The 15327-nt window shown below is 32.1% G+C and overlaps 1 protein-coding gene across 1 annotated transcript; it reads right to left on the reverse strand.

The window, feature by feature from the left end:
• Window positions 1-10665: 10665 nt before the first annotated feature.
• LOC140048978 (carbohydrate sulfotransferase 11-like) lies at window positions 10666-13796 on the reverse strand. Its single transcript, XM_072093782.1, has 4 exons — window positions 13691-13796; window positions 12458-12519; window positions 11501-11845; window positions 10666-11317 (listed from the first exon to the last, which is right to left on the reverse strand). The coding sequence occupies exons 1-4, from the start codon at window positions 13794-13796 to the stop codon at window positions 10976-10978; spliced, it is 855 nt and encodes a 284-aa protein (XP_071949883.1). The 3' UTR covers window positions 10666-10975.
• Window positions 13797-15327: the final 1531 nt, after the last annotated feature.

Genomic DNA, 15327 nt, shown 5'->3' on the forward strand with positions numbered 1-15327 from the left:
AAAAACAGAAAGATACTATTCTTCTATACTTATGAAGAACATAAAATAATCAATTTCACTTTCATTTTATCGATAACTCATAGAAATGTTGACATATTTGATTTTGTCGATTTTCTTGTATTGTATTTGGAATATTTAGCAAATGTAAAAATATTTAGTGTTTACGTTTACTTGGGATGTATAACATTATATATAACACATTTTTTCTCAACTTGTATGAAACTTTATTCAATGATTGTCTTTGTGATTTGTGGGGAAGGGGACTACAGAAAACCTTCTCTGTAAGATTCCTGCAATATTGTATGTAACATTATTATATAGCTGAATAAATGTGAATTGAAAAAAAAGAAAGTAAGAATGAGCAGATGTATGTTCGCTTGCTTTTAAATATTTGGTGTTAAACATACCCCAATGATCAAACAAGCTGGGATTGCAACAGACAGACGACACGACAACTTAAGCCAGCATCTAAAACATATCGTTCAAAGTATTAGTTTATTACCTTGCATTGACCAATACACAGCTTTTTTTCGCCATAGTAAAACATTTTGACTGAACATAATAGTGACATGCTGACTGCTAACACGTTTAGGTTTTAAACACACTAAACATGTAATTCGTTTTTAAAACTAAATGTGTGGAAAAAGTGGGTTCAAAATAGAGGTTTAAGATCTAAACACTATTTTTACAGTGTAGGCCTAAAATAAGTAATTATTTAGTATGATTAACATCAAAAGAATGACAATTATTAATACAACATTTTTGGGGTTAAAGCAATAAAGTAAAAATACATACATGGTATCAGTGACATAACATTCATGTTTAAATGTTGTAACCACGGCAACGATGAACGCAGGCGTCACGTAGCAGAACAATGTGTAATGTATGTACTTGAATCTTTTAGACTTGTTGTATACTACTTTTAAAACCAAGAAAACAGCTTCTGCCAGCATCCACATAAACATGCACAGAATGAGATAATGCAGGAGTATAGACACGGCCGTACATAAAACCTAAGAAAAAGAAAGACAATAGTTTAGCAAGTTTTAGGAAAGAGATAATGCAGGAGTATAGACACTGCCTTACATAAGGAAAAACAAAGAAAAAAAAAAGGAAAAAAAAAAAAGAAAAAAAGAGAAAAAAAGAAAAAAAGAGGAAAAAAGGAGAACTTATAAAGTACAAACACTAATTTTGCTTGAACTTTTGATAATTCTTCGAAACTATTTTTCAATGAATTAAAAGAAACAACGCTCACCTTTCTGTTCGTTTGGTTGAGAACTGTTAGAAACAGTATATCAACTGCTAGTGTGCACACAATGAGGTTGATATGGATCTTATAACGCAAAGTTATCTTGTTTCTATTGAATGAACATTTACAAAACACTGTAGGTATATTATTATAAATAACACTACTCGTTTCAATAGTAATAATCTCATGTTTAATTTTAATAAGATAGAAAAGCTTGACACTGATGATGGGAAACAATTTCCTAAACCAAGTTTGTAAACTATCATCCGTCTTCAAAAATAAAAACACGAGCTTACTATTGTAAGTATAGTATATTAGAATATTTAAACTATTATAATTCAATTCAATTATTTTCCCGAAGACATATAAAATATATAATACAATAAAACATACAAACACAAGAAAACTAACACCATTCTGGCGGATTATCAGTTTTTCGTCTTTGATATATTTATAGACGTTTCTAAAAGATACCACAACAAACCACGAATAAAGGAGGAAAAATGTTCCAAAATGGTTTTGCTAGCTGTGATTTTATGATGGTGACCCAACAACACAACGCTATCTTTGTAAATCCTCCCCAACGAAAAGAAATAGGCACATTCAAAATGTACAGAACGCAAACCTTAATAACAAGTACACTATTAGATTGATAGACAACGTAAAGATCGATACGCTTAGACCAACAACTGTAATCCAGGAGTTGATAACTTCGTCATCTGTTGGTAACTGAGAAAAAATACATATAATAGTAAACAGTAATAAGTATATACCATGGTTCTAATATTGAGCGCTTCTTGTGAGTTTACAACAAAGTAAAGCAAATATTTACCACGTTTTTTGAAATTTGCATCAACACGGAAAAACTTGTCAGGTGAGAACAAAAACAACGAACAAACTTTTCTGTGACATTGTTCACATGGCAACCTCTTGATGACCATTTGCTATCATTGTTTGTCAAAACAAATACGTTAGAATAATTCGACGAGGAAGAGGCTACATGAAGAATATTAGCAACCAAAATAAAGGGTGCGTAATGTGTTTGGCACACTGTAAAAGCCACTAATATTATTATTTTCCTCTGAATTATAAAAGGTTTTTACAAATACGGCTACCTGAATTTCAGAATGTAACTTAATCACAATACCAGCGATTGGTTAATAGTACATAGATGTTAGTTAGTAAAAAGCAATTTACCTAGCTTGTATGTCAAAGAACACGCATGCGTACGTCTCTTCATATTCTACAGAATCCTACAAATGACGTAAATAAAATGTTTAACCAAAATGTAGAGGAGTGATTCTTCAAGAGGGTGTGACGTTAGTTTCATAAACATGACATTTAATTATGATAATAATATTATCCTAACTTTACTTTGATGTTTTTTTATATTTTCTATGTGTTCCGATACAAAATAAAACTGTCATCAAAATTCAGAAGATGCTGATCCAGATAATCGGATTAGTATTTTGATCCAAAATTATATCTTATCTTATCTCGAATTATTTCTTACAGTTAGTGGCACGATTGGAAGAGTGTACATCATTTGAGCAGCATCTACAGCCGTACTATTGTCCTCGTCGTAAATACTTATTGAAAGCACACCACTGACTAGGTATGAACGAATGACGTCACCTGAACCAGATCCTGATCTAAAATCCGTCAAGAAAAACATAAAGCATCATTTTGTGCAAAAGTAAATTTAACCAGTGAAAAGTTAATAACTCTTCCCTGATTTAACTGTGTTATAAGGCAACAAAATAAAACCCTATTTCTTTAAGATGTTCATATGACAGTAAACTGGGAACATTAAGAAATAGTAATAGTTAGTCATATACATCAGTATAGTTAAAAGGCGAATTGTGGTATTTTTTTTTAAATAGAGGTTCAAATTGTTCACTTGTTTTGAGTTGTGGCTGCCTACTAAATACTATGTATTCCTACGGATGCCTATATGTAATACTCACGTGATGTCTTCTACAGGTACGTCATTACCAGGCCCAGTTAGTACATTGTCACTCTCAATATACAAGAAAACAATTGCTAGATTATCTGTTTGAAAAAGATAAATCATATAGGTTGATTTTCATGGAGAAGAAACATTAGCAAAGTGAGATTATCTTTACAACATGCAGTCCTTTAAAAGGGAACTTGATACGCAATAGCGTACGCTCAATGCAAGTGAGTTGACCAATCACAAGCGACCAGGAAAGCGTAAATTTACTCTTCGCTGCGACAAACGATAACATCAGGATTGTTCAAATTACTTAGATTAGGAAGTGGTAACCAAACTTAAAGTTGCCTTAAAGAATTTTCTCGACACTTGTTTTTTTAAGAATCAGGATGACTGCAGTTACAATGGATATATATTAAAATATTAAAACTTACGGTTTTCTTAGTTTAAGTGTTTTTATTTATTTGCTATGGGTATATTATGGGATTATGGTATTCGGAAATAAAACGATAAAATGATGAATGAATATATTAAACTCACCGTTATTGACCAACATCTGCACGGTAGCAAAAGCTGATTGGTTAAACTTGGTATTGATCTCCTTCTGGATATAAGTCGCATTCCCAATCCAAATGTAAAAAAACGATTTTTACAAATTTGAATGAAACAGGAATGTTAATGTTTAGGTAAGTTAAAATCAAAATAAACAATTTAATTCTTGTCTCCTGAAAAAAATAATTCTTAATAAATTGTTGATAAATATGCCATTTTAATGTAACGGAAAAAAAATGTATTTACCTGAAAAACTGTAATTCAAAGCAAAAAATGGTTAAATTTGCTGCCAGCCAATGAGTTTTTTGTTTGTTTAATTTAACCATTTATCTTGTCATTTTGTAAGTGAAAATATTATTTTCGCTTTTTCTACGGAAGTGATTAACGTTATTAAAACTACAAATAACATATTCAAAGTCTGATTTAATTAATCTTCATTTTTAATGTTTTTGGGTAACAATACATCTTTAAAAAGAAAGAACCAAAGTAACCTATAACTTACAATTCGATTGATCCTCTATTGTAATGTAATATTTTGAAGAACTCTTCAATTGCCTTAAAATACTTGATTCTTGAGACGCAATCCATGGCATCAGAGAATCTTCTATCTAGAAAAAACAATTATAATCACAAGAAGTCACAGATTACACCACTAAGCCTTGTTTTCCACTAGGCGAAGTTCTCACTTGGACGGAACGTAAGAACGTAAGCGCATCGCACGTAATTTTACCAATCATGACGTGCATGGGTTATCCGAACTGTCGCTTGACAACTCACTTGCGTTGCGCTTACGTACTTGCGTTGCGTCCTAGCGGCAACCAAGCTTAAGGTTATGTATTGAATTGGTTTGTTTTTATTTATCTATTATTTTGTTAAGCTCACACGAACGTGTGTTGCGCTGCATCCAAGCATTCCTGATTGGTTACTCATTTTTGTCGCATCACAAAAAGTGAATGGAAACATAATATAAACACGCACGCACATAATATTTTTATATCGACTTACTGCAAAATTATTTGTGTAGAGAAACATATTCTCTGTAACATTTGACAGAAACACATCTGGTAGAAGTAACTCAGCTGGCGGACTTGAGGGATTGACGATCGAGTTATTTGTGGAGAGAAATGTATTCTCTGTAACGTTTGACGGAAACGTAAACAAATCTAGTAGACTACTCTTTCTAAGTAAATCAGCTGGCGGACTTGACAGAATGTTGATCGAGTTATTTCCAATTTCCGATCTACTCATTTCATCCGTTGAAATCGGCGTAAAAGTGGTTGTTAATGATCTCAACAATGGTTCTTGAAAAAGAATGAATTATAAGGTCAGTTCAAGTGAGATCAAGTGTTTGCGTGTTTCGCGCCACATATCAGAAATCATAGATAAGTTGACCTTGTACAAACCAGGTACGCGCGCGCACATTATTACATTAGATGACAAAAACGGGAAGCAACAGAGAAAGAAGAATGATCTCACTCACACTAAATAATGTTGACCTGTTGGTTTATATTTGTCAAAACTTTGAAGAACTGGGCTATATAGATTTTAATAACAAACATATACAAACAAGGGAAATGTGGATTCTTCTCCTCAGAATAGGTCAATAATAAAATGTACGTACCTCTGTCATTTCTTATAATAGTTTTACTAAGTAAAGTGGTTTTCTGTAGTGTAGGTTTGTTTGTAGTCACTTCAAAGTTTTTGGAAATATTATTGCCTATATAAGTAAATGCAAATATAAATCATACAAACACCCTTGTTATGTTTGTATGCAATATCTTAAAAAGAGCTTGCATAAAGCAAATACAGGTTGGTAGTTAATATCTACAATTTCTCTTAACCAAAGTGCCGTATTACTTAGCATTATAAAAAAAAATTCAACAATGATAAAACCGATACACGGATTCACACATTCCATATTCATTATTATTATTTAAAAGTAATGAACCAACAAACAACAACAAAGTAGGTTTCTTCTTGTGTTCGTTAGTTAAAGTGTATTGCACGTTTTACGTGAAATCAGTTAATACCAATAAATATTTAAAATAAAGTTACTGGCGGCCACACCTTGCAATAGAAGCAATAACCCACTAATGTTATCTGGTTGTCCGCATTCATTGCCCAACCAAATCGTATTACCCAAAGGGACCAATCGACAAGCTCGTTGTTAATCTGTCTACACTATCAAACTAGTTTGACAAAAAAATGTGTGATATGCTCAAATATGGTAGTGATATTTTTAAATATGATAGTGTATGACATCATCATATTCATAAATGGCCACATCACATAAAGTTTGATAGTGTAGACAGAGCTTTAGATTGCTTACAAGTTTAGACTTTTATCGTAAGCTTGAAATACAGAAATAATTGTCCTTACCGGTACGATGTACTTGAAATGCCCACTTCCCTCCACAGGTTTCCTCGAGGTTCCCAGGGCATTGAACGTCACAATTCGTGCTGTTTATTCGATTCTCCATGAACACGTTGTTAAAACAGTTACACTCAAAACCATAATTCAGTGCCGCATATACATAGTGTATGGCTGTACAGTGTTTAACACACATGTCAATATCCATGAAAACGCTTTCTATTAAAAGTGTAGAAAAAGCGAAGGAATAGCTAAAGCATCCTACATAATCATCTGTAAACAAGATTGACATAAAGAAGTTTGGAAAAATACCATAGAGATATTAAAAAGATACTATAGGATGAATCATAGTTATAGTGAGTTTATCAAGATTGACATAAAGAAGTTTGGAAAAATACCATGGAGATACTAAAATGATACTAAAGGATGAACCATAGTTATTGTGAATTTATCAAAATTGACATAAAGAAGTTTGGAAAAATACCATAGAGATACTAAAATAATACTAGAAGATAAACCATAGTTATTATGAGTTATCAATGTAGTTCTCTTTATAAGATCATCGGGAAATACTAAACAATAAACACGAGGATACGACTTGCAATACTTTGATTATCTCAAAAGTAGGGCAGAAAGATTGTTTCTATAAAGGCTAGGCACACATTGCTTTTTAAGAAAATATTAGTTATGTACGTACCTCTATCGCTGAAAATCATATGTAAGGGTGTTCCTGGGTTGTTTGTCGTCAAAGTAATTCCTAAAATGTGATTAAAAGAAGAATGATACATTATATTACTTAGTAAATCGATCTTTTAAATTGACATTAATAAATGCAAAATATCAACCAAACCTAGTCGTTACTTAAATTAATGCAAATATGTCACATGCTCGATCTCAATTCATTCATACACACTATTCAGCACTAGAAGAAATAGCTTTTCTCATGAGGGCCCCTACAATACAAATATGCAAAAATTGAAAATGCTTTGAATACAGCTGAAGTACACTAAGACAATCAGTTCACAAATGTTGTGTTTATTACAACACATTCACATTTAATCAGCAATATAACTATTTACATTACAGGGTAATTGTCTGTAGTCGTAAGATTGTGTCACTCTGATTGGAGCTTGATGTGAACCAGGTTTACCTGTACTGTGCACTTGTGATCGCATTACACCTCCGCATGTTTCCATTACATTTCCCAAACATGGCACGTCACAATAACTGTTGTTTACTCTGGTCGAGAAGTCGACGTCATTTGTGCAGATACACTCAAAACCAAAATGCAAAGCGGCGTAGAGGAGACCGTTATCATGACAGTATCTAATGCATATGTCAATACCTAGGTCTTGTTGAGTTGACGTGTATGTGTCAGAAGCAACAAAACTGTCTGAGAAGCATCCAATATAATCAACTAGAAATATAACAGTCATTTCAACATTATACCAACACGAATGTAACGTAGATGACGTCATGGTATATTCTTTTCAACAACATTTATATTTTAACCCACGTTTGTCTTTGTTTTTTTTTAATTTCATTTCTTTTTCATCGTTAAAGCGTTGCAATTTTTGGAGCTTTACTGCTTTTTCTTAAATTTTTTTGGTATTTAATGGGATCATTTTTAGTCGCGTGGAAGCGACTCTATAGTTCACTATGTCGGTCGGTCGGTCTGTCTGTCTGTCTGTCTGTCGGTCTGTCGGTCTGTCTGTCTGTCTGTCGGTCCGGTATCACTATGCGTTTTATCGCTTTATGACCTTATCTTGATATCAGTTTAATCTAGCTAGGTCAATTTTTCACAGTATATTCCTTATGGCCAGGAATCAATGTGGTTATGTTTTCACGGTGCGCAATAAAAAATTACGCGGTCTACGCACGATTTAACGAAATCACGTTTGTAATCATATCTTCACAACCATGAATCACAATTAAATAAAATTTGGTACTCATAAATTTCAGGGCATAAATCATCATATGGCAATACAATTACGTGCGTAGCGCATGTAACGCATGCGTACGCGCGCTTAAAATTTTCAAAATTTATTTTCGATGAAATAAGAAATAAAATAATAATAATAATAATAATAATTTCAGGCAATTTTAAGCGTTTACAAAATTGCCATGAGTGCGCATATTTTTGCGCGCGCACTGCGCGTTAAATGTTATTGCGCACTCTTTTTGCCCGATTTCTGTTTTCTTGACTTATTTTTCAACTCGAAATTACGTTATACGAGCACGTCGAAAGTGACAGGCTACGCACGTGTAAATTAAAAAAATTTAAATGTCTTTAAACATTTCAACATTTTTAAACATGTTCAGTAATTTCGGTCAGTATAGTTCACTTTGTCGGTCGGTCGGTCTGTCTGTCTGTCTGTCGGTCTGTCGGTCTGTCTGTCGGTCTGTCTGTCCGGTATCACTATGCATTGTAGCACGCGACTTAATGGCTGTTGGCCTTGTTGTGTATAAAGCGCTTATAAACATGGTATTATGCCCTATATAAAACTACCATTATTATTATTATTATAAATCAAAGACTACCATTATTATTATCTGGCTAAAATATCACAAATAAATACAGTATATATTAAATTAAATACATACCACGTTTTGTAAAATGTGCTGATGCCGTGACGGTTCTTGATGATTGGGTTGTTAAAACAGAAATAGTTGTAGCATTAGGCTCTATATTTTATCAAAAATATAAATTGAATTATATTTATTTTTCAACGTTATTTCAAGAGGGATTACAACAGTACAGCTGAATTAAAGCAAAAATAATAAAAAAAATTAATAATATTTAAAAAATTATATATTTTAAAATAACATTAGAGATGACAACTTTCATTAAAAATTTTAAAAAATTCCATTGCTTAAATCTAATTGCGCAATTCAACCAAAAAACTCGATATCGATTTTATTGGTCGACGACGACTTGGGAAAAATGACGTATTGCATAATTTACATAATGTACTATTTCGTTGCAAATCGAACATTCTTTGCGTGGGGTAACTTTCGATAAAGTACCTTTGATATTGTGTTGACGTCTTGTGACTGCTGTACTTGTAGTGGAGAAACTACCCAAACCTTTAGAATAAAAATCAATATAACAAATAACCAAATTCATTAAAAAAAATCTGTGGAAACGTTCCGGTTAATTATGTTGGCACTGAAACCTATATATTGGGCCAATCAATGGCAAGAAAAATTAAACTTGAGTTCGAGGAGCATTAAAAAAAACAGATAGATCGGTAAAAGAATAAGAAAAAAAAGTTCAAATCTGGTTCAGGTTTCTGTTGCAATGACGTCATCCAACGACGCTTTGCGAAGAAAATGACTACTTACCAAATAAACAAGATCCAAAAAGGAGGACCATAACACACGGACTCGCACCCTCCATGTTACATCTGTTACATCTGAATACTATTACTTAACGTAGAAAATCACTTTTTCACCAAAATAAATTGAGGGAAAACCGATGAACAGCAAAAAAGTTTTAATTGAAAAATCAAAATCAGCACAGTATTTACATTTACCCACTTCTCACGAGTGTTCGTCAAGTAACAAAGCAACCCGCAAAATGAAAAAATGTATATATATCCTAAAATGTATATAACTGATTTGATCTATTTTAGCAACAGAAATAAACAAAAAATCTTTAGGAGTTTTGGCCAAGACCTCATTTAAAACAAACGTTAAGCTTTTTTCTTATTTGTGATTATTGGACGTTTTTTTCATTATTGTTCTGTTATTGTGTGTTTTAGTAGTTTATATGAAAACTCACAATTTGTGTTTCCATGGCAACATCATTTTTTCCGGTTAATATTTCCGGTAATCATTGGGGGTCTTTTTTCAAAATGATAGAAATATGATAATGGTTTTTTAACTGTTTATAAATACAATTAACTTTTAAAAAGACCATCTAAAATATACAAGCAACAAACGCTTAAAACAACTATACATTTTTCATTGGTTTTTTTTTTTCAATATGATAATGGTTTTGTAACTGCGTATAAATACAATTAACTTTTAAAAAGACCATCTAAAATATACAAGTAACAAAGGCCTAAAACAACTATAAATTTTTCATTAGGTTTTTTTTTTCAAAATGATAGAAATATGATAATGGTTTTGTAACTGCTTATAAGTACAATTAACTTTTAAAAAGACCATCTAAAATATACAAGCAACAAACGCTTAAAACAACTATACATTTTTCATTGGTTTTTTTAAAAATATGATAATGGTTTTGGAACTGCTTATAAATACAATTAACTTTTAAAAAGTCCTTCAATTGGATAAAATGAACGCTTCCCGAAAATGTTTAACCAATTATAAATTTTATTTTAACGATTAAACGTATCAAATTGGAGTGCCTAATTACAAGCCTCAGCATTCATTACAAGCGTTAACATTCATTACAAGCGTCAACATTCATTACAAGCGTCAACATTCATTACAAGCGTTAACATTCATTACAAGCGTCAACATTCATTACAAGCTTCAGCATTCATTACAAGCGTTAACATTTCATTACAAGCGTCAACATTCATTACAAGCGTCAACATTCATTCCAAGCGTCAACATTCATTACAAGCGTCAACATTCATTACAAGCGTCAACATTCATTACAAGTGTCAACATTCATTACAAGCGTCAACATTTCATTCCTAATTATATCTATAACTGTAGGCATATTCTGTTTTGCAATGACTGACTAATCAAACTGATTTTATCTTCACTCTAGTCTTTTTATAAAGGTCATGTAAGTTATAATGATATCATGTGTAAAAGACTTATCTTTCCTTTCATATTTACATTTTTTTAAGAATGTGTTCAAATTGATTTAATTATGTGAATTGCGAAGGAATTGTGTATCCAAAAAGAGCGAAATCGAATCTATACTTGTGGTATATACCTGCTAGATGAGAGGCTGAGATCGTAGAATAAGCCTTAGTGAGCTTTTTTTCACTAGAGCTATGTGTATTGTGTTGTCCAGTAGCTACTGGGAACTTCAAATCTATGTTTGCATGTTTTAAAATATATTTCGCTTCGTTTTCAATATCTTCAAAATGACCTATGACGTCATAGTGAATGTCACAAGGATAACATGACGTGTACATCGGATTCCAGTGAACGTTTTTCCCTGCACCAGCAACAACCATGTTGATGAAGTCTACAAATTCAATTTTCTTGGAAGAGGAATTCTCTTTGAAATTTTTATTAATTATGTTTCTAAATTTATTTATGCCTTTTTCCTTTTTACCATCGTCAGTAGCAAATTTCTGAGTGTAAGCGGATAGCAAACGTGACAGAGGATTTCTGACGAACATGAATTTCGTGTAGGTGGCCATTATGTGCTTCCGTTTCTAGGCAGAAAAACGTGTAATTCTTGGAACATGTTTTTTCCATGACTTGCTTACTTCTGCAACGCTTAGTTTCATGACTTCTGTATAGTTCTTGTACCCAGATAAGACCAACATTATTCGACACCAGCTGGTTGTACTGACTTTTGGCGTTTGACAGTAGACGATTTTGTGTTTTTCATTTACCAAAAGTCTCGGCACCATCTTTTTACTAGGGATATTCTTCCTGTACGTTTCACACATTTTCTTCGTATGTTCTTGTCTATCTTTGTGTATCTTTGCATATCGTTTCATGAACTCCACGGTGTTTTCAACTCTGTTATGTGTGGAGTTCCTTTTTGTTTCTGATGAAACCTGCTGGGATAATTAAGATAAACATTACTGCCTATCCAAAGCTCTTTACAAAAAATGATTACCAGGTCTACATTATATTATTTCGGGAAAGAGGTGCGTTTTTAAGATTTTAATGTGTGTATGATTTCGTTTTTGTTTTTTAGGTTATTCCACATAGTCTGACCAAGCTTTGAAATGTATGTTCATCAGATGATCGGTTAACACAAGGAACATTAAGTTTAATTTTGGTATTTTGGTATTGTGCTGCTGCCCTTTGGTGTGACTATTGTATGAAGACAATTAGATCACTTAATGAATACTATAATAATGCTCTGCGTCGTATACTTAATGTCTCTAGAAGTAGTAGTGCCAGTAGTGAAATGTTTATTGAACATGGTGTCCCTTCCTTTAATGAGTACATGCGAAAATCTACCTATGGTTTTATCCAACGTATGTTGAATAGTTGTAATATTCTTGTTGGTTGTGTTTGCAAACATTATGCTCCATAACTCAAAAGTGTATTGTAGATGGAGAAGTATCCTATATTTAAGGTTTCTTTTTTTTTCTATTTGTAAGTTTGTTGATATGGATGAATTTTTTCCGAAATAAAAGAATTTGAATTGAATTACACACCGGAGATTTGGTTGTCAAATATCTTATCCGTTTGTTGCCCATTTGGTGACGTGGTAGCCGACCTGGTGATACAAATGAAATGTTAATAATGTTGTACATGTCATCCTGATTTATATAGTAGGCTTCAGCGCTTCTGTTAAACAGTTAGGCCTGAGCACATTACATATTATTAAATAAAGTTAGAAATATACACTTTTATAAAATAATGTTTTTACTAAGGCTTACAATAAGACGTTTAAATTCAACCCAAAACATGTTTTGATTTAAATGACAATTTTTCAGGTAATTAATTGTTGGTTTCAATCCAAAAAGTGAATAACTATTATTAAATGACATTTACCAACAAAAAATGTTTAAGAGGACAATATATCTTTGACACTTATTGACAAATATTAACAGCAGCCATATGACCAGAGACTTCTTCGGCTAAAAATGATAGACTTAAACTCCCTTAGAGATTTTATTAGTATATTATTTGTATGTAAAGCATTAAATATGAACAATGAATACTTAAATGAACTGATTAATATCAATCATCGTCATCAGGAAATATTAACATTTAAAAACTTAATGCTCGGACTGATAGTGCACTGCATTGCTTATCTGTACGGTTCTGTAGAATTTAGGATGCACTATCCATGGATTTAAGAAATCTTATTAAAATGGAGTACATTTAAAAGTAACCTAAGGGAACATTACTTACCCGTTGATTAAGTTAATAAACAATTGGGAGGAAATATTACAGTACTCTGTACTTAATTTATTATTAACATTTAAAACATATATTGTAAATTAACAATTATTTTATTTTAACATTTACATATAAACTATAGGTTTAATATAAGTAAGTTATTCTTTTAATTAGATATTAACTTTATCATCATTTATATTATAATATTATTTGTAATAATTAGTCACTGGTTGGAGGTACACACATAATTGGTGACAGTGGCTTAGGCTGCTTTTGTGCTTTCCTGGCAGCTAGTCACTATTTAGTCACTGGTTGGAGGTACACACCTAATTGGTGACAGTGGCTTAGGCTGCTTTTGTGCTTTCCTGGCAGCTAGTGACTATGATTTTATATTTTATTTTGCGTTGTGTTTGTTTAATTTGTTGATTTGTATTATATGTTGTAAAATGTATCTTTTGCCTGAATAAATAATAATAATATTAATTTGACCACGTCATATCTAGATAATGGTCTATAACATCAAACAACAAACAACATTTTACCCTTTTCATTAACTTGACTTGCACGAAGCTGTATTCCGATTGTTGCAAACAAAAGTAGACCAAGTACTATAGTAACTTTAAGCGGCTTTTCTAAACGGGCGGGCATTTTCTTTAAAACAAAAAATCAAATAGTTGTTAGATTGTAGGCCTACCACCAAGCACATTTTATTTATTTTTATTTAACCTTATTTATAGAGGGTGAACCTAAACAGCGTATACTGACAATCAAGATATGATATACCTAAATCTTCTACGAACTTTCTAACTCTGTTTGAACAAACTTTCTAACTCTGTTTGAAAATATGTTATCTAAAATTGGAATGGACAGTGAATTAATTGTTGTTGGCGATTTTAATATATGTACTTTAACAAAGTCATCTTTATTGAATAGCTATAATCAAATTCTAAGTATGTTTAGTTTAAGTAACAAAGTAACTGAACCAACTAGGATATGCTCTACAGTTGCTTCTTGCCTCGATCATATATTATGTAATAATGAGAATAAGATAAGCCAATCGGGTACAATCGCAACAGGTCTAAGCGATCACTTAATGACATTTTGTACACGGAAAACTATTAAACTTAAGTTCAATGGACATAAAAATGTATATATCAGATCACTAAAAAACTATACCGTTGATCAATTTAGAAACATACTAATAGATATCGATTGGTCAGTAGTTACCTCTATCGGAGATGTAAATGAAGCTCTGTATAAATTTAATGCATTACTTTTGGCTGCTATTGATTCCATTGCCCCCCTTAAAAACATTAGGATGAAACAAAGAACGGAACCATGGTTAACTAGAGAAATATTACAAGACATTGAAACCAGAGATAAATTATTAAATATGTATAATAAAAACAAGAATAATACCGACTTATTAATACAATTTCGCAAACTAAGAAATAAATTACAGCGTGATATAAATAAAGCTAAATCAAATCATTTGTTAAACAAGGCTAAAGAAAATAAAAATAACCCTAAAAAATTATGGAAAATGTTTAAAGGACTAGGCTATAGTAATAAATCTAAGGATAGTGCTAAAACGGTTATTGACCTGCCCAATGGTACTAAATGTTTCGACCCAGCCAAAATTGCTTCTTGCTTCAACGAATATTTTACTACTATTGCAGCCAATTTGGTCAGTAAACTTCCATCCCCTAAGAATGTGTATGACTGTACGTCGTCCAAACTTAAGGATTTCTATAGAACCGTTAGTGGCAATAACTTTATGCTCAACTCAGTGGACGAAGACTTTATATATAGTGAATTAAACAAACTTAATGCGACAAAAAGCACGGGTGTCGATAAGATACCTCCCCGCTTCATAAAAGATGGGGCTGAAATCCTAAAAGTTCCCATTACCTACATAATTAATTTATCAATTAGTACCAGTACAGTCCCAGAAGACATGAAAAAGGCCAAGGTCATACCTCTTTATAAAAAAGGTAGTAGAACCGATATTGGAAACTATCGCCCTATAAGTATACTCAGTACAATGTCTAAAATTTTAGAGAAGGCTGTTTTTATTCAAATCGAAAAATACCTTACTGAAAACAACGTATTGTATAAATATCAATCTGGATTTCGAGCTGCCTTCTCTACTGACACATGTTTGATAGACTTAGTTGAT

This window comes from Antedon mediterranea, chromosome 5, assembly GCF_964355755.1.
Source record: "Antedon mediterranea chromosome 5, ecAntMedi1.1, whole genome shotgun sequence".
NCBI lineage: Eukaryota > Metazoa > Echinodermata > Crinoidea > Comatulida > Antedonidae > Antedon > Antedon mediterranea.